Source organism: Mesoplodon bidens, assembly GCF_964165515.1.
Source record: "Mesoplodon bidens genome assembly, chromosome: 1".
NCBI classification, from domain to species: domain Eukaryota; kingdom Metazoa; phylum Chordata; class Mammalia; order Artiodactyla; family Ziphiidae; genus Mesoplodon; species Mesoplodon bidens.
This window is the reverse complement of record NC_138176.1, coordinates 64381842-64403319: the sequence shown is the minus strand read 5'-3', so window position 1 is coordinate 64403319 and position 21478 is coordinate 64381842. Positions and strand designations below refer to the sequence as shown.

The following is a 21478-nucleotide window of genomic DNA, read 5'->3' as shown; positions in this document are numbered from 1 at the left end:
AAACAAAAACAAAAACAAACAGGCTTTATTCTATAAGCATTGCTCCCAAATCACATTGTGCTCTTATATTCTAAGAACTAAAGTTAACTGTTTCTTTTTGTTTTCAATTTTCAAAGACAGTTTTAGTTAATACAATTTGAGCTAAACATTATTTTTTTTATTCCTTAAGAACTGTACTGTGCTCAATACATTTCTCCTCCTTACTCCCCTTCCATTTTTTTGCTTTTCAAACAGTTCCGTAATCTTCAAATTTCCCTTTCCTGTCTTTTTAAAGGTCGATTGAGCTATCCACATCCAGGAACTGACAATCTGTTGATGTTAAATGGTAAGTTTTATAACAACATTTTATGTTTCCAATTGATTTATATAAATAAAGATGAATGAATACATGTTTCTCTAAACCTGCCCCATATACACAAGTTAATCATTTTATAAGTATTCAGTATAAAAATAAAGCTACAACTCTTCCTGTACAGAAAGCAGAATTAGGAGTTTGAGTGTATTCTCACTGGCAAAGCAATCATTAAAGTGTATTTGTGACAGTATGATTTAATTCAATGATCGTGACTTTGGAGACAGCCCTGAGTTTGAATATCGGCTTTCCAGTTTATTGTATTAACTTGGTCAAGTAACTTCCGTGAGCCTTAGTTTCCCATCTGTGAAATGGGAGTAACAGTCTCAAGGTTCATTATGAAAATTAAATGAGATAATATTTGCAAAGTGCATAGAGCTTGTTACTTATTATAGTACTTGTGTTTATGTTCACCTAAGGAATATACTGGTGATTCTGTAATTATGGGAGTCACACCAACTTAATTTATTCTAGCTAGAAAGTTTACACAGTGAATTTTATTCTGGTGGAAAAGAATAAATAAACTTTCATTAAAGTTGTTTTCTTTCTGTGGGGCAAACATTGCATTCAGAGTCACGGTACCTAACACATCCATGACTGTGGGAGTACACATACAGGATTAAAATATCCTTCACAAAGGTATTTTTAAATCAGAGGGTGGGTCTGAGGAGAGGGAAGTAGGATGAAGAAGGAATGGTAAAGATAGCATAGGACTTCCTTTAAAATACATAATTAATTACTAGAATGGCTTGGCACTTCTTTTTCAGCTAAAGCTTTGTTGAAAAAAGATGGCAATGAGATTGAAAAACAAAGGCTGAAAAAACAGCCAGTTAAAGCTAGACCATGTGAACTCTAGTGTTAAGTAAAAACTAATATTAAGTAAAGGTGAAAAGATAGGAATAAAGTCTAGGCTACCTAGGAGATTGTCAGGGTAGATAGGATTTTGGAATGAGAGAAAAATTGAAGACGCAAAACGTTAAGTGAGGTGCTAAATTGATTCATTCAACATTTGACCCTTCTGTATTGAGTCACCCACCACATGCCAGCCTAGTCTAAGCACTGGATTAACTATTAGTAAGGATCTTCAAAGATGGTTAGAGGTAGAATTGTCAAGGTATTAACAATGAGCCCAGACTGCACTCTAGGCTGAGGCTATGTTCAGGCTAGACCTTACAACAGTCTAGTAGTCCACATTTATGAAGTTAGGGAATTTTGGTGCTTCCATAGACTTTGACCAGAAAGGCACTAGAAATTACATTCCAGGACTTCTTTTTTCTACCATGGAATTAAAAAAAACATATCATTTAAGTATCTGTAACTAAAAATTAGACTGTTGAAATTGAGTTTACAAAACACAAGATAGATCATAATCTTTATTACTCTCAGGGCTTGATTTATAAAATAATGATAGCTTTAGGTAATGATAAATTTTTAATATATTGATCCTGACTTCCTTAAATTCTTTTCTTTTGGAACAGTCTATGTGGTAAATAAAGATCATTCACATTTCTGCTTTAACTTCTAAAAAAAAGCAATTTAGTTGAAAAATTTGAATTTGCATATGTTTCACGTATTCTGTTAAAATCCATCCGAAGGAAAGTACTGTATGAGATAATTTGTTAGATCATTCACAGATGTTCTTAGACTGCTGAATACATAGTAAACTAGGATGATTCAGAAGTATATCGTAATCATAGTAGAATGCGTTGGTTCTGTGTGAGCAGAGCTTAGTAGCCACACTATTCTTACAGCTTATACTTTTTGGTTGCACTAATTGTTAAACTAATTAACTTTATCAGTTAGTTGTCTAAAGCCTTTATAAATAATCTAGATGTTAGGTTGAAAGTGTTTCATAACATAGTAGACAAAAGCATATTTTATTAAATATATATTTTCAAAGTCATATTTTCAAAATGACTTTGAAAGAGTAAAAATCATGTCCTGTGAATAGATGAAGGAATTGGATCTGTTTGAGAATATAAAATTAAGGAAAGCAAGAGTTGCATCTGTGGACAAATCTGTTTTTTCATTATGTGAGCATTTTTCACAGAATGCCATTTTAGGGCTACAGTACATACTCAGTACAGTAAGCCATCCTGGAAATTCTGAACTTCTTCTGGCAAGGGACTAGGGGAGAAAAATTATAATGAAACTAGGACATCAAAAGTGTTTTGGCCAGTAGAAACAATTTGATCCAAAGAGAAAAAAAAAAACACTCATTTGGGATCATTGGTTAAGAGGAAAAGCAAGAGCGGAAAATTGGGTATATTTATAGGGTAAGAAAGTATTTTAATGTTAAGGATTTAGATAATTTTTGTAGACATCAAGGTTATTGAAGAAGTGAGAATTAAGTGATGTTAATACCAAACCTCTGCCTATACTAAATTATTATTAAATATTATTGACTGATTAAAGAAATTATAGCATCTCGGCACATAGACCTGCTTTTTAAATTGTTACTCTTTTTAGTTTGTTACAGATTTCACTCACTATTAGGCAATTGATTAAGTAAGTTGTATTACTTAACCAACAAGCATAGCTAATATTACGGACTTTGTAAATCAATATTGGTAATAAATTATACATCAGTATTTCTTTTGTGTGGTGGTTTAGCAGTAGTTCATAGTGGTTAGCATCACAGACTCTGGAGCCAGGCTATCTGGGTTTACACCCAAGTTTGCTATTTCTAGCTGTGTGACCTTGGGCAGCTTCCCTTTGACTCAAGAGTCCTCATGTGTAAAAGAGAGGCAGCATGCTGCCTGCCTCTGGGGGATCGTGTGAGAAGTGAGTGAATTCATTCATGTACAATATTTAGAACACTTCCTGAAAGTCAATGTTTGTTGTGGCAATGGGTGATGAACAGTGACAAAAATGACTTTGAAAGAGTAAAAATCATGTCCTGTGAATAGATGGAGTTGGATCTGTTTGGAGAATATAAAATTAAGAGAAGACAAAACTGATATTTTCAACTGAAGAATGTTATGTATAGTGGACAAAGAAGGCTTGTTTTATGTTATTTCAAAAAGCCAAACTAGAACCATTTGGAAGAAGCTATTTAGGGACAAAATTTGAGTCAATAAAAGTAAAATGACTTCTCAAGCAGTGTTTTCTAAAGTGTGGTACACTTGCCCCTTGTGGTACCTAAGATGATTTTTGATGGTGCACAAATACACATTAAAATAAACACATGACTATTACAGCTTAAGAACATTCCTTAGAAAATACAGAACTGGCAGAAATCTGTGATGTTACCGTGGTGCTAGGCTTGATGGAGTCCATTAAAAAATAATACATAAATATGAGTATAGTTGTTATGAAGGTAAGGCAAACATTGTAAAGATTTTGTGATTCTACCTTTCTAATTAATTAGCATTATGGCTAAACATGTAAATATTCCTATAAGGGTTAAACAGGGACTGGAATAAAGGTCAGGAAGTTGGTCAAAATAGGTAAATCTATGAACTACCCCGGCACATCCTTTAACTCTGAGCCTCTGTTTACTCAGATATAGAAAAAGTTAAAATCCCACACCTGTATGTCTCATGAAGTTGTTACATTAGATTTTTTTTAATTTTAACAATAAAAAATGCCATAGAAATGTAACTGCAAATAGGCTCCTACTTCTGAACAGACCATGTTCCTCAATTCAATTAGAAATCCAGCTGAAATGACTAGTGGACACTGCCACTATTGAATAATTCAAATTTTGTAGAAGAGTCCAAATTTAACATCCAGAAGTACTTTAGGGAAGTCACATTATATAGGAATGGGTAGATTGTCTAAAAACCAAAGGTTTTACTGTCTGATGTTAGAATGACAGCTTTAATGTTTCTAAGTGTATAAATCTTATATTTTTAATTATCAATAGTGAAAAACAAAATTTTGAAAAACACCCTGTTTTCCATAGAAATAAGGAGCAATACAAAATGATGTATTTGAGTATTTGTTTCTATTACTGTAGGAATTACTGTACTCCCTTCACATGTCTCCCAAGGAAAATAGCTTACATTTTTATTAGTACATATGATTTTTCAAAAGGAGAACAGATAGAGCAGAAGTATGGGGAAGGGGTGGCATTAGCAAGCTGGTTTGAAATTCAAATTTGTCGTGATTAGCCACATACAGCCATGTTTGTAATCAAGAGCTTGCTCTACTTTGGGAGGAAGTTATGTGTATCTTTTAATTAAGAAAATTTGCTCTGTAATGGAATTGTTTTAAATATATTAAGTTATGAAAATAGGAAACTTGAGTATGCAATCAGTTCTTTTTTTATGCTGATGGACGTGAAGTAGATAACAGCAGATTTATTTTGGATCTTGAAAAGGATTATGATTTGGGAGGCATATTTCTCTCCTGGTTTTGGCTTTTTTAGAGCAAAAAATAAGAATGGCATTAGTTTCACACCAAGAGAACTTTAACCTTTAAATATTTCCAGCTGATTTGGTATGTTTACCTATCCCTTCCTCCAGCTGCAGTAATTCAGGTACCACAAACTATAGCTAAGAGTCAATATATAAGGGCACAAAGGTCCTAAGGAGAATGTTAGAATTATGCTATTTCTTTTTTAGTAGCTGTGGGTTAGAATCTAAATAAGATCATTGGTAATCCAGGACCAAAATGTAAAGTCCCTTATATAAGAAAGGTCTTCAGGCTTTTCTCACATCGTTCTTATTACCTTCATTTAAAACAAAGAAAAAAATATATATGTGTATGTGTATAATATATATTTTAACACACATGCATAATATATATATATTTACACATGTATGTTAAATAGCCAATTCCTCACTTTTTCTAAGGCTTTATAAATTTATGTAACTGAAATTTAATATTATAAATACAGTGTTTTATACAACAAATTATTTGCTTTTTTTCTAAATCATATTCTAAATGAGTTTGGGAGGAACATATTGTTTTAAGAAGTCTCTTTTAATTAAAACATAATGAATACTAGTCATCTAATGATTTTTCTTTCTCACTGAGGATTTCTGATAATTCTGATTCAGTTGCAGTGGGACATATCCCTGAAATTCACATAGAAATATCAGTAGAAAAAGTGAGTACACATACCACTGTTTAGCGTGGTGGTAGCAGATTGGTTATTTCCATGACAGGGAAGAGGAAACGTTTCACATGGTTTAGCTTCATCTGCAGTCAGTTCTATTTTTGGTAATGTAAAGACTTGGAATCTGAGAGTTGTCCAAAAAATAAGTGCAATAGCTCTTTACAGGATTCTAAAATTCCTCAGGTATGAGATAGTTGGAGAAATTTTCTAAATAATGTGTTCAAGCCTAGGACTGAGATGAAACCTAAGATGTTGTGAGTGTTTGTGCATATTTTCACTATTTTAATATTGAGTAGCCTCAGCTAAGAAGCATAAACTGGTTATGATGTTGTTAATTTTCTCAATAGATCATGAATTATGTTACACATTATTATTTCATCATAATTCATAATTTGACTTTAAATTTGATTAAAACAGTTTCATTTACTTTATAAATGTTTGACCCTCTACAGCTATGAATGAAATTCCCCAAAGCAAATTTATACTGGATTAATGCCATTAGACCAGGCCTAAGGATAAGCAGGAAGCCCAGCTCCTAAGACATGCTGTGAAGTGTTTTGGAGCTTATTGACCATTTCCATGCTTAATACAACTAGTAAGACTTCAGGGAATTCATTCTTCTATAGCCTGTTCTTGATAGCTCCTTTTATAATTCCTATTGTCTGATTTTCCATAGTTGACTTCCATCTCTCTGAAACCCTGTTTTCCTTAAGGCCTATATATATAAGTTTTAGAAGACCTACACAACAAAATTCTAAATGCTGGTTCCACTCCTACCCTCATCCTAAACTAATATATAGGTCAGGTAAGCTATATATAATCTATATATATATACAGATTATATATACAGAAACACACACAGAGGTAAGCTATGTATAAACTAGTATACAGGTCAGGTAAATCTGCCAGGCTTTGAGGTAACTGGACGTCATGGACAGGTTTAACTCTGCAGCAGATTATATAACTAAAGACAGTAGAATGGCAGGGGTGCCAATGAAGTTACTTTATATAAAAGACTAATATTTATTGACTTATTTCTTGAAGTATAAAGAATAAAGAGTTTTCAAGTTTGATTTTCCTCCTTTTTTATTATAGGGGAACTACTGCTGTATCCTCACCTTGTAGTCACACTTCTTTATATTAAAGCCTTATTAGTATAATTTTGTAAAACCTCTATAATAGAATGTACTTAATGAGATGAAATGTTTTCCTTTGATCTTTAAGTTTTATACCTTTGGAGAAACTACATTTCTGACAACTTTTAATATATATTTTGATTTGAAATTTTTCAGTATCAGATTTTTCCCAGGCCTAAAAAAATCCATGAACATAACTTAAGATCTTGATTTTGACAGTCGTTTTTGGTTTACTGTTAATTCCAGAGTGGAAATACTCATTGTATACTCAGATTTGGGGGGAGGAGGTATTTAAAAACAAGTTGCAAATTTTATCAAACTGGTACTTTCTTATGAAAAATAAATCGCTATATATTTTTTTATCCATGAGGAATTATGTAAACTGCTAATAACATAGGTTGAAATGCTTTCTGCTTTATAGTTTTACAGTATTTAACACATGTACTGTTCTTTGATGATACTACTAATAATTTGTATCTAAATCCCTCTTACTCCAGATGTAGAGATATAAGCGCTTAGTTAGCTGTTATAAATTGTACCAAAAAGATTGAAAGCATTATTAGCTATAGTATATCATTAATCATTTCTTCAGCTAAGCAAGTTTGAACATGGATTTATTTCTTTACATTCTATCTAAACTCTACAGGCTTCAGAGAATGAATTTAATGTTGTTATATATTTTCATTCTTCTGCGTCTTCCATTTACTTTTTCCATGCAGGCCTTGGTATAAAGTGATTTAGACCTGAATTACTAGTTGGACAGTATATGCTATATCACTCTTTATAATAAGTAGAAAAACAAGGATTTAATTCAAGTTATTTCCATTCGTTGAGAAAATTATTTGGGATGCTATTTAACCATAAAGTGTTACATATTCCTATCCTGATTAGATGAAACCAATACTTATTCATGAATTTTAACACGAATGAGAATAAATTATATTTTTCCTGTTAATTTCACAGTTTTTATACAGTTCAGATGATACATATATGAGTGCTTTGTAAATATTAAAACACCATGCCGATGTTATGTGATGACATTGTGGTAGCTCTTAAGGCAAAGTAGCACTAATTTCCAGATGCCCACATAGCTTTTGTATATGTGGGCTTATTTTTAGTTCTGACATTTTACAATTTGTCCTTTGTTTACATGCAGCAAGGAGTTATGGGCGAAGACGAGGTAATTCATTTCTGTTTGCTATGGTATAACTCTTTCTAATTGGGTTTTACTGATCAATGTTGTAATTAATTATCCCAGATTTATTATGCAATGTCTGGAAACTCACAGAAAAAAATGTATTTTGATTTGAGCACTTACTTGTCAAAGTTTTGAATCCTAAATATCTTAACCTTTAAAGTACATTTTCATACTAATATGGTTATTTAATAAACTTTTCCATTTTAAGCTGTCCAGATTTTAACTGTTTTTAAAGTTATTGGTATCTTTTAAAATAAACCTGCTGTTTATAGTTTTTTTAAGAGATTTGTTTAATAAATACTAGTGAAGGTGACATGCTCTCTCAATCTGTAACTGATTGTCTTATCTATGGTATGTAATTTACAACTCTAGTTTATTAGTTTTATGTTTGACCCAGTTGAAAATGACAAATACCAAACAGATTACTGTTAACACTGATATATAGAAATCATGGTGCTAATATTTCTCTGTGTCTTTTAAGAATATAATAGTTTATCTCTCCCTGTCTCTAACACCATACACACACACACACACACACACACACACATTCTTTTTCTCTCCCACAAAAGTCTTCCCCTCTGGGTTTTTGTTTTCTTAAGGAAAAGGCCAGGACTATATGATACTGTACTATTCAGCTTCCTAGGAAAGCAGCTGACATTTTCCGTGGCTTAAACTTTGCTTTTCTTTTCCATGTGTAGAAATTGATGGGGAGAAAGGTAGATGTGATGATGGGATGAGAAGAAGCAAAAGTAACTTTACACTAGATTGTCCTCTAAGTGACCAACAATCATACTATTTACAAAGTTGTTTTAAGTGCCAAACTGAATGAAAGGATTTTCCTTGACCCCTAAAATCTCCCTTGAGCCATGGAGGATAGACAGTGTTAATAGTGCCTTTTGACAAATTTTATATATGTGTGCCAGTTCTTCAATTTCTTTTTATCTAGTCAGGAGTGTGTTACTTTGAAAACAAACAAGCAAAACCATTTGTCACCATTGACAACAGAAACTAGTATTTTATATTTGTAAGTAGTATTTCGAGTTTTATATTTCACACTGTCTGAATTTAACTTCATTTTCAGAATTTGGTTTCTTCAAATGCTTCACTGAATCTCTTGGTTCTTTATTTTTCTAACTAAGAAATTAGAGGTTATAGAAACTCAAGACTTAGAAAACTGAAGCTGAATAACTTTCTAAAGATTGTTACTAGCTACTGAGAAGCGGGGAAGAATTGAGAATTTTAGTACCTATTTTCAGTTCTATTCACTATCTTATTTCACTATGCTATTTTAATATGGAGCTTTAATTCTCTTGAAAAAAACCCATTTACCGATCTGTGATTTTTTAGGCATTTTTGAAACTATAGAGCAATTTAGGATTCTTTTCTTTTTATATACTTTTTCATCTTTTAACCTTAGTGGGATTTATGTTTAATCTGATTTGGTATACTCCAATGTAAATAAATATCATGATCTAGGAATTTCTTAGGAACAAGGTATAAGAAAGTCATGTTGTTTATCTTCTTTTATCTCAGTTCAATAATTGTAGACTGGGCTTCCCTGGTGGCCCAGTGGTTGAGAGTCCACCTGCCGAAACAGGGGACACGGGTTCGTGCCCCGGTCCGGGAGGATCCCACACGCCCCGGAGCGGCTGGGCCCGTGAGCTATGGCTGCTGAGCCTGCATGTCCGGAACCTGTGCTACGCAACGGGAGAGGCCACAGCAGTGAGAGGCCCGCGTACCACAGAAAATAAATAAATAATAAAAATCATAATAATTGTAGACTGTGACTATAATATCAAGAAAAAGCAAAAATTTCTCCTTTTAGATAGGAACTTGCTACTACTCATATATATCTCTGTCCTCTGGGAGCCATAAAGATTTCCTCTACTTCAGAACTGCCTCCCAGCATTGGAAGAAAGATCTCACATGTTTTTTTTTGTTTGTTTGTTTTTGTTTTTGTATTTTTTGCGGTATGCGGGCCTCTCACTGTTGTGGCCTCTCCCGTTGCGGAGCACAGGCTCTGGACACGCAGGCTCAGCGGCCATGGCTCACGGGCCCAGCCGCTCCGCGGCATGTGGGATCTTCCCGGACCGGGGCACGAACCCGTGTCCCCTGCATCGGCAGGCAGATTCTCAACCACTGGGCCACCAGGGAAGCCCCTCACATGGTTTTAAGGCTTTAGGTAGAAGCCTTCTATGGGACAGAACTGACAGTTGTCACATTTATATGGCTTAGTTTGGGGGAGTAACACCTGAATTTTCCTCTCAAATTACATGGCATTAGTAATTCTTTTAGTTGGTCCTCTGTGAATAGTAGGAGTCTGTTTTTATAATTTTGGATTTGATGGTCAGATGAAAATATCCCATGATAAATCATAATATAAAAAAGAATATATATATAATATATATATATTATATATAACTGAGTCACTTTGCTGTACAGCAGAAATTAACATTGTAAATCAACTATACTTCAATAAAAATTTTTTTTAAGTTTACCCATTAGAAATAACTATTGAGAGATTTTGAGTTTGAAAGTACTTTAACACAGTAAGTAATAAAACATTAAAAAAAAAAAAAGGCCGCATACCAAAGGAATGACTCAGAAAGGACTAGAAGTAGCCTGGCTCTCTTCCTATTTTCTACTCATTTTTTCCTCTTCCTATGCTAGATGTTATATCAGTATCACATCAAAAACCTTTTAACTACCAAGGACCCCTTTTATGGGTTTCATGTTTTAGATTTGGTCCATCAAAGGAAGTACATTTATTCATTTATTTAGTCATTTGTCTTTTCTAAAAAGAAATCTCATACACATCAGATCTGTTGATGTGGGACGTGTCACACTGAGTTGATACAATTTTTGCCAAAAAATAAGACATTGTTCTTTACCAGTGCAGTGGTGGGTGGACAGTATTATTTTCTCAAGGCATGTTGACTTTATAATCTAGTTTAGGAAGAACTATTTTTTCTTCTTTTGTCACCTTTAAGCTCAGGCACAGAGTAGCTGTTTTCATTTAAAAGATTTCCCGCTTGACTGCAGTAAAACCAAATTACTACCAAAATGAATTTATATATTTTAATATCTTTAATAATGTCAACATAAGAACTTTAAATCAAACTGGGTACAGATATTAATATATGAAATATACCTTAGGAATAATCAAAATTTAATTATACTGAAAGTAATTAAGAAAAAGCAAAGATTTCTTACCCTGCTTTTCATTTGTATCCTCCCCAACTCCTATGTATTTCTGTACTGTGGGAGCCATAAAGAGTTCTACTTCAGTGCTGCCTGGGGGCCAGGATTAGAAAGGAGAAAGACTCTCACATCTATCTTTTGTATTTATTGTCTGTTCAATGTTTATTCCATTCTGAGAGTGAGCATACTCCTCTGAGCTTGGAGTAGGGTGGTAGGTTGTGAAGGGAGGTGTGAAATGTAACTTAAACTCTATCTCTCAATCTAAAATATTTCTATTATTGCAATATTCCCTTTAATAAAGGATTAAATGGCTGCTCTACTCCAGAAGGAGTAAAAATACATAGAATATTTTTAAAAATAATAGAAATAAAGAACCTACAGTATTTTAGTTAGTGGTACTAAACACCACAAAGCAATCTTTTCTAGCAGACAAACAAAGCTTTAGTTAGTAGATTTTAGTAGATTATATATGGAATGAGAAGAGAAATACTTTTTAAAGAGAATGAAAATATGGAGGTTTAATTAGAGAGGTTGGATTTATTCATACTGTATATGTAGCCATTCATATTCATGTGCTATAATGAATAAGGAATTATTAATAATACATTATACTTAAAATATTGCTTAAAAGTTGACCTGGGATTTTCTATGATTAGATTTAATTTGAACTCATTTGACTCTTTTAACAGTCTTGTGAAGTAGCCAGAGTAAGTGTATACCCCCTAATATCACCACTACCAAACCCTTTTATGATGACATAAAGGCTGAAAATTTTCATCTTTGATAAATACTTTTTTCACATTTTTTATTGAATTATAATTTTCATACAGTATTATACTAGTTTCAGATGTACAACATAGTAATTCAGTATTTGTGTGCATTACAAAATGATCACCATGATAAGTCTGTAACCATCTGTCACCATACAAAGTTATTACAGTATTATTGACTTTATTCTCTATGCTGTACATTACATCTCTGTGACTTACTTGTTTTACAACTGGAAGTTTATACCTCTTAATCCCTTTTACAACTATTTCTATTTTGTTTATTCCCCTACCTTTCTCCCCTCTGGAAACCTCCAGTTTATTCTCTGTATCTATGAATCTGGTTCTGTTTTGTTCTGTTTATTCATTTGTGTTGTTTTTTAGATTACACATATAAGTGAAGTCATACAGTATCTATCTTTGACTTACTTCATTTAACATAATACCTTCTAGGTCATCCATGTTATTGCAAATTGCAAGATTTCATTGTGGTTTTTTTGGCTGAGTAATATTCCATGGCATATATATACCACATCTTCTTTATCCATTCATCTATTGATGGACACTTAGGTTGCTTTCATATCTTGTCTATTGTAAATAATGCTGCAGTAAATATAGGGGTACATATATCTTTTCGAATTAGTGTTTTCATTTTCTTCAGATAATACCCAGAAGTATTATTGCTAGATTGTATGGCAGCTCTATTTTTAATTTTTTGAGGAAATCTCTATACTGTTTTCCATAGTGCCTGCATAAGTTTTTGTTCCCACCAACACTGCATGAGTGTTGCCTTTTCTCCACATCCACGCCAGCACTTGTTGTTTCTTGTCTTTTTGATAACAGCCATTCTGACAGGTGTGAGTTGGTATCTCATTGTGGTTTTGATTTGCATTTCCCTGGTGATTAGTGATGCCGAGTATATTTTTGTGTATCTGTTGACCATCTGTATGTTTTCTTTGGAAAAATGTCTATTCAAGTCCTCTGCTTATTTTTGTTGTTGTTGTTGTTGATAATTGAGTTGAATGAGTTCTTTATATATTTTGGATATCAACCCCTTATTGAATATATCATTTACAAATACATCTCCCATTTAGTTGATTGCCTTTTCATTTTGTTGATGACTTCCTTCACTGTGCAAAGCTTTTTACAATTTGATGTAGTCCCATTTGTTTATTTTTGCTTTTTTTATCCTTGCCTGAGGAGACATATTCAAAAAAAGTATTGCTAAGACCAATGTCAAAGAGCTTACTGTCTATGTTTTCTTCTAGGAGTTTTAGGTCTTACATTTAAGTCTTTAATCCATTTTGAGTTTATTTTTGTATATGGTGTGAGAAAGTAGTTCAGTTTCATTCTTTTGCATGTTGCTGTTCAGTTTTTCCAGCACCATTTATTGAAGGGGACTATCTTTTCCCATTGTATATTCTTGCCTTCTTTGTCATATAGATTAATTGACCATATAAGCGAGGATTTATTTCTGGGCTCTCTGTTCTGTTCCATTGATCTATGTGTCTGTTTCTATGTCAGTACCATACTATTTTGATTACTCTAGCTTTTTAATATAGCTTAAAATCAGGGAGCCTGATACCTCCAGCTTTGTTCTTCTTTCTCAAGATTGCTTTGGGTATTCAAGGCTTTTTTTTTTTATGGTTCTATACAAATTTTAGGATTATTTGTTCTAGTTGTGTGAAAAATGCCATTGGTATCTTAATAGAGATTGCATTGAATCTGTAGATTGCTTTGAGTAGTATGGAAATTTTAACAATATTAATTCTCCTATGAGCACAGTATATTTTTCCACTTATTTGTGTCATCTTCAATTTCTTTCATCGGTGCCTTATAGTTTTTAGAATATAGGTCTTCCACCTCCTTACTTAAGTTTATTCCTAGGTATTTTATTCTTTTTGATGTGATTGTAGGTGGGATCGTTTTCTTGCTTTCCCTTTTCTGATAGTTCATTATTAGTGTGTAGAAATGCAACAGATTTCTGTATGTTAATTATTTTGATAACTGTCAGAGAATGGATGAAATCTTCAAAGTATAACCAAAAAAAAGCCAGGCTAATACTATAAGACAGGGTCAGCAAACTATAACCCACAAGCCAAGGCTTCTGGTTTTTTAAACAAAGTTTTATTACAACACAGTCATGCCCATTCAGTTACTTTTTGTCTGGTTGCTTTGGAGCTACAGTGATGACAGTTGAGTAGTTGCAACAGAGAAATGTATGGCCTACAAAGTCTAAAATATTTACTATCTGGCCCTTTATCGAAAAAAATTGCTAGTCCCTTCTCCTCGAAGAGACTGACTTACCTACTCTACACCTATACCCAGACATACCAATTTTTAAAAGAAACAAAATTTTAGTGAGCTTAATTTTAAAGTAAATATATTATGTCTAGACATTAATTTACAAAGGCATACAGGGTACTAGGTTTTAATTGATTGTTTAAATTAAATATCTTATTCATTCTCTGTGAGAAAAGGACAAACCTATTATTGGGGCAAAATACTTTTAACAGTCTTGTGAAGTAGCCAGAGTAAAATACTTTTAAGTAATAAATGTACCTTATAGCTCCTGTCTCAGTTCTTTGGAGAAACATGTGTGATAGTGATTCTATCTGATTAAACAGATGGCCTGAGAGAGATCAGTCCTGGACCTACTTCTGTTGTTTTGATAGTTTTTTTAATCCTTGCATATGAAATAAAAATCATACCATCACACTGGTGGGTTATTTAACCTAGTAGAGTGGCTGCTAGGATCTTGAGGATGGGAGGAATATTCATTCTCAATAATAATAGTTTGTTTTTGCTTTTATTTTTAAAACAACAATCAGTAAATAAAAGTATAGATATACATTGATATCAAAGAACCATGCTCAGCTTTAAGCTATAAATTGACTAATTTTGTACAAATGTTTTCTTTTCCTCTACTGGTAATTTTAGTTTTCTTTTTTATTCATGAACTTGATGAACTTTGCTGAGAAGTATATCGATTATTTAAGTTTTCAAAGCCAACTTTTGCCTTTATTGACTATTTTTAACGTTAGTTTGTTTTCTGTGTCATTGATTTTACTTTTTTCATTTCCTTGATGCTACTCTTTTTGTATTTAATTTATTCTTTTTCTATCTCTTTGTGGCAGAAACTAGGATTATTTATTTTAAGCATTTCTTATTTTCTAATATGCATTTAAAACTATAAAATTCCCTATAAGTATGAAAATTGTCCTCTAAGTAAGCAGCTCTTGCTACATCCCACAGATTTTATATTGTGATTTCATTATCAGTTTCATTCTTTTGAGGTATAAAACCTGAAAATATATCCTAGTTTCAGAGCAAAAAAGGAGAAAGGTAATTTAATTTTGGTTGAAAACTGTTGTAAATATTTTAGTCCATATCACTTTATGATCAAACTCTACTTTTCTCAACACATATAATTTTACCTTTACTGCCAGTCATTTTCATGGATCATTCTAAGAAAGTATGTTTAAAGTATATGGAAAACATAATTATTAACTGGTTCTCCTTTTATTTTCATGTTGATTTGGGTTATAGGGAAGGATAATTGGAAAGGTAAAAAATAATATTTTTGTTGGTGATATATATTTAGTTAACACCTCTTTTAAACGGGTATTTAACTCTATAACTTTTATGGCTTCTAGAAAGAAAGTGGTCATGATTTTCCAGCAATGAAGATTCTTGTTAGTATGGCCAGTATGTGACATATTCCTAGCCTTTCCATTACATCCTTTGTTCAGCTGAACTTTGGTTAATAGATTTTAGACATATAGATTATAGATTTTGATAGTTATTTTACTAACTGTAGTATTTATTATAATTAGAAATATAGAATAATTCATTAATATATAATGAATATTCTTACAATATTATAGTTAAGAAAAAATTTTAAGTCATTTTGGGTCACTTGTGTGACATTGCTTATGTAGTGATTTTCTTTGTCACTGCATTCAATATTTATATTAAAGTATTGCCATGTCTGAAATAAGTATGAAATTCGGATTTGCCATTTTAATCAAAAACTAGTTAATGTGCATGTTGTTTCTCTACCTCATCTTATTCCTTTTAAAATATACAATTATTTACTTAAAGTCCAACCATAGAAAGTTGAACCAGTTATTCATAATTAATATTACTTTTGATGGCTATTGATGAGGTTCATTTTAAGGAAAATAGTTTCATTTTGAAGAGCTTTCTTTCCATTGATCACAAAGAATATTGACGTTTTTTTCTCATTGGTCCTTATTCCTGATAGCAAAGGTATTAGGAAAGCTAAATATCCAGAGTTACTCAGTGAACATGGGTATCTTTCATAACTTTTTACTTAAACTGAATTTGAATCTGCAGAATAATTTCTGTTTACTATACCAAATATGATCTTTCTCCCTGTTTTTGGTCTTATAAAATTAAAATTCTTATTTCTAACATCTAGCTAGCTATAGTTCACAGACATGTAGCCCCTTCCTTCTCATCTCAACCCCAATTCTATGCAGGCCACAGAGTCTAGCATCAGGATTGCTGCAGAGGATTATACAGGCTGTGCCCATAAGAGGGTGGGTTCAGATGGGGACTGAAGTCCTAGAGGGGGTGCCTTTTTCTGTTTTGCATATGTGCAGAAGCACATATTTACACATATGTGTGTAAATATGTGCATATTTACACATGCAGTAAATTAATTCAAGGTGTTATATGCAAGTATTACTTGGTGCTTTTGTCCTTACTTACTGTAGTGTGCAAGTGGTTTTTTATTGTTCTTATCTGTTTAGTCTGTGCCATTTCTTTCTGCCACCAATTTCTAAAAGGTTTCTCCTAAAACCTTTCTAAAAGGTTTCTCCTAAAACCTTTCTAAAAGGTTACACATCCAGTCTACCCATCCCCATACATCAGATTCTTGCTGCTTTCCATAAGAAATTGAAGTGATTTAGTGTTTGTTTGTGATGTAATTGTTGTCATATGACCATGTTTATTTCTAAGTCATTCCTCAGACAACTTCTTTCTTGAATCTAGGTAATTAAACCTTTAAACTCTCTGAATTTTCCTTAATTTTTGTATGCCTATGTCACCTTCAATTTTAAGCCTTTGAATTTGTTGTTGCTCTTTTTATGCCTGACTTTAATTTATCATTTTCTTAGACCTGAGATTCAAATTATATTTGTTCTTATATTTTAGGTCGTTCTTCCCTCTTTCCAATAGATGATGGCTTGCTGGATGATGGTCATAATGATCAAGTTGGTGTTTTAAATTCACCCACATGTTACTCAGCTCATCAAAATGGAGAGCGAATAGAACGTTTCTCTCGAAAAGTTTTTGTTGGTGGTCTTCCTCCAGATATTGATGAAGGTAAAATGATGATTTGGCATATAAAAACACAAACCTGAAATATAATGTGAATGGGGATATGGAGTTTTTTTTACCTCTAGAGATTTTCAGTTAAAATGGATATCCATCTCTGTTTAAGTATTTTGTCACCTGTTGAAATATAAAGATAATTGAACCAATAACTTTTTTTGTTTGTTTTTTTACTTTATATCTTATCCATATTGTTATTGTGAGCATTTTTTGTAAATAAGATTTTCATCTAGTTCATCTCCCACTTATGTTTTTTAAATATAGAACATATTTGAATACATTAAACTTCTTGTTCTATGTATTTATTTAAAACTTTTTAAAACTTTTTGTATGAGTATAACATGCATTCATGCGCACACACATGCACACACGTGTGCACACACACACAATGAATTAAAGGTAACCAACCACAAAACTTTACCTGTAATGCATGACAGTTAAAAATTCAATTTCTTTAAGTATAAATGTGCTTTTAGAAACACGTAAGAAAAGAGGCTATAAAACCCAAGCGAATAATGGAAACAGTACATAAACAGGAAATTTAGGTTATACAAAGACTAATAAGCATATGTAAAAATTATCATGTGTAATAATAACAAAAGAAAAATAGTTCAAGGTTAAAAATACTGAAACTAATATTCGCAAAGCTGTGGGAAATCTGCCACTCTCGTTCACAACTTACTAATAGAGAATATATTGCTACATTTTGGAAATTTTTTCAGTTGTGATTCAAATATCCACAAACTTATTCTATGTATTAATCAGTATAATAAACTTTCCATGTGATAAAATAACCTAGAACATGTCATTGGATGTGACCTGTATGTCTTTCACTGAAACTACCTGGCACGTATCAGACCCTAGTATATTTTAGAAATATTATAGCTTTACATGTCTTGTTTCAGCAGCCCTTTTTTTCCTACAATATTTTACTTTATCAAGCAGTAATGGATCTCTTTATGGATCTTTAACTTGATATAATGTTGGCATGTTTTTCAAGCCAGTGATATTTATGATTTGGTATACTATAAATCCACTAGTGTCCATACATTAGTATATAAAATTATAGAAGTCACACTGAATTGATTATTCTAGCCAATGTGCTACTTAAAAACTATTTTGATTAAAATAGCTATTAAGATTTATGTATCATTTTAGTGAGGATATTAGACATGTTTCTAGTATTTATATTCTAGTTTATCTTAGGGTATTTGGTACTTTAAGTTTTTAAATCTTTAAAATAACGTATAAAATATAGGAGTTTTTTAGAATGGATCATTAAAACTGATTCCTAATGCATATTATTGTACTTTTTTAAGATGAAATAACTGCTAGCTTCAGAAGATTTGGGCCTTTGGTAGTAGATTGGCCTCATAAAGCAGAAAGCAAGTCCTATTTTCCACCAAAAGGTAAGAGATTTTTTTGTTAATATTTGCTAGGGAATAAGTTATATGAGAGCTAATTTCCTCTGCCTAAAGTATCATTCTAAGTAACTTGGGTACAGACATATAATAAAGTGTCTCTGATCAGTGAAATTAAGAAATGTGTGAAGTGAGAATAAAATATAAACCTATGACTATTTTAAGTATTGCGAGATACACATAAGTGTTCCAGATAATAGCAGATAACAAGAGAGCAGTATATACTCTTGGTGAATTCAGATAGAGAAGAAAATGAATGGTCAGAAAAAACTCAACTACATAAAGAGATAAAATGTGCAGAGGATGCCTAGTTGTGTTACTTACATATTGCCAGGATACTACTGTGACTGGTCACCAGAGGACAAGAATCACAAATTGAGCGCACATTCATTTGAGCAGGAGCAATGCCACAGTCAGTGGGAACAGGAAGGATCACCTCACCCGCCCAGAGTGAGGAGGGGAGGCAAGGGGAGAGAAATAAATATGAATCCAGTCAGTCAGATTGCTAATGGCACATTCTCGGAAGTGAATAAAAGAAAGGGGAGGTTGAAAGACTAAGACTTTACTTTGAATATTATTGAAATGTAATTTTAGAAATGAAAAAACACACTGTTATTCTCATGGCTGAGTGGATTTTCAAGCCTGGAAAAAAGACTCCAGTAGATCTATTGAATAATCTGATTTTGGCTCCAGGAAAGGAAACATGTTAAGAGTTATTGGCATACAAAAACTAGCTAAGGGATTGTGGTGATAAATTATATGGGCCGTCTCTACTTTTTGTCATTGAGAATTATAGAACTTCCATTAGTGGTTTATGTAGTTCCTTAGAGAAATGGAATAATGTGGTGATTTTTTTTAATACCTTTAGATCTAATACTTACAGAATCCTTTGAACCAGAGATTCTAGATCCCAGGCCTCCATGACAGTCTAGTTAGAGATATGGACCTGTCTCCATATACTCTAAATTTTCACATGATTTTGGAGTTTACTGGACCTGGAGGTCCTGAATCATTGGTGTAGAGAGAAAATTAGCTCCATATTGATGTAGATGTTCATTTCTTAGCTTAGTTTTAATCTGTTGTTCAGTGTTATGATCCTGTCCTTTTATACAGTTTATTTTACTGAGTGTTCAATAAAAATGCCTGTTGGTTTCTAATGGTCCTGCCTAAACTACCATCATCCCTCGTTTGGACTATTTCAGGTGTATGACTAGTCTGTCCACATTTCTGGCTATCTCCAGTTTTTCTTCCACAGCATAGCTAGAGTAATATCTGTGAAAACAATCTGATGGTGCTACTCCTTGCTTCCAGCTTAAAACCCATCAATGGTTTCTCTTATTGTTAGGATAAAGGCAAAAATGCATTCTTCCTGCCCGCCCTCCCCATCCTGTTCCTTCTGCCAGTATTGCTTCTTGTTTCTTTCTGGCTCTGCAAACTGGCCTTGCTCTCTCCTGCCTCAGGACTTTTATGTCTGTTGTTCTCTTGACCTGAAGGCTTTCCCTGCCTCTTCATCTGTATATCTACTTTTCTCAGCTTAAATATCAGTTGCTGGTGGGAAACTGTTAAGGACCCACCTAATGAGGTCAAATCCTCCTATTGTAGGCCCTTCTAGAACTGTGCCCTTTCAGAGCACTCCTCACAGTTGCAATATTACAGTTTTACAATTTTATAAATATGCTTTTATTTTATTAATGTCAGATTCTTCCATTAATTTCTCAGACTGTGTCTTTACTCATCTTTGTATTCTCAGTAATTCATGGGTTGATAGTTGCCTAATAAATGATATATACAACTATAAATACTGTAGGATAGTTTATCCTTTGACCTGAAGTAGGTGGGGGAAAGCTTCATTGAGAAATTTTGAACTAAATCTAAAAGATACTGTGCAATTTAGATAGATTAAAAAGTTGTGTGCTTCCCTGGTGGCGCAGTGGTTGGGAGTTCGCCTGCCGATGCAGGGGACATGGGTTCGTGCCCCGGTCCGGGAAGATCCCACGTGCTGCGGAGCGGCTGGGCCCGTGAGCCATGGCCGCTGAGCCTGCGCGTCCGGAGCCTGTGCTCCGCAACGGGAGAGGCCACAGCAGTGACAGGCCCACGTACCGCAAAAAAAAAAAAAAAAAAAGTTGTTCAATAGAGTTCCAGGCAGGAGTTGAAATATAATTTTAGAAAGGTATTAGAATTAGTTTTTGTCAAGACAGATACATATTTTCTGCATATGCAGAAATGTAAGAAAGGTAGGTTGGCACTAATTTCATGAAACAGAATAGTTGCTGTCTTTGTTGCTGTTGCATTGTTATTGTTATGGTTTTTGTGGTAGTTGTTAGTTTATTTTCTCAAACTGAAAACAAGAAAAAACAACAACAAATATTAGCAGTGGCAAATCATACTATTTTGGTATAACTATAGTTAATTGTACTCATTGCCAAAGACCAATGTTCCTAAACCTTGTGCTTTCAAGCATTTTTGTCATTGATGTAATTCATCATTTTCCATGGTTTGGAAAACACTGGTGTAGAAGCATCCAGTTGACAAAGCTACCTTATAATTAAGGTAATGACTTGAGACATTGGATCCTGAGCCACACTTATACATACCTGTCCTTTGCAGTGAATAAGATTCACCCTATGTAAACATTAGCTTATGCTAATAAATTCTAAAGAACTATTAGATGGTATTTTTGGTACGAGTATTTTATAATATTTAATGGCTTGCCTTAACTAGATCATAATTTACCTGCCATGTTGCTTAATTAATTTTTGTGATACATTTCTTCCATAATAATCACAAAAATTATTAAGCAGTATTAAAATATTACTATCAGAAATTAACATCATAAAAACATAACATTAAAAATATTGACTTTAAAATACTATTTTAGTAAATCAGTCTTATATCCCCTCAATTATTACAAAACAATTACAGCTCTCAAAACCTTAGCTTGGGAACTTCCCTAGTGGTCCAGTGGTTAAGACTCGGC

At 32.9% G+C, this 21478-nt stretch overlaps 1 protein-coding gene across 9 annotated transcripts in view; it reads left to right on the top strand.

The window, feature by feature from the left end:
* Nucleotides 1–21478, top strand: part of CPEB2 (cytoplasmic polyadenylation element binding protein 2) — a 64967-nt gene that overhangs the window by 30572 nt on the left and 12917 nt on the right. For 5 of the 9 annotated variants that reach the window (XM_081226445.1, XM_081226441.1, XM_081226444.1 and 2 more), the window contains 4 exons: nucleotides 275–325; nucleotides 7710–7733; nucleotides 16901–17071; nucleotides 18400–18489. In XM_081226445.1, the coding sequence (XP_081082571.1) occupies nucleotides 275–325; nucleotides 7710–7733; nucleotides 16901–17071; nucleotides 18400–18489 (336 nt within the window). The remainder of the gene's footprint in view (nucleotides 1–274; nucleotides 326–7709; nucleotides 7734–16900; nucleotides 17072–18399; nucleotides 18490–21478) is intronic. The other 4 variants (XM_081226447.1, XM_081226443.1, XM_081226446.1 and 1 more) reach the window with 1 other exon arrangement.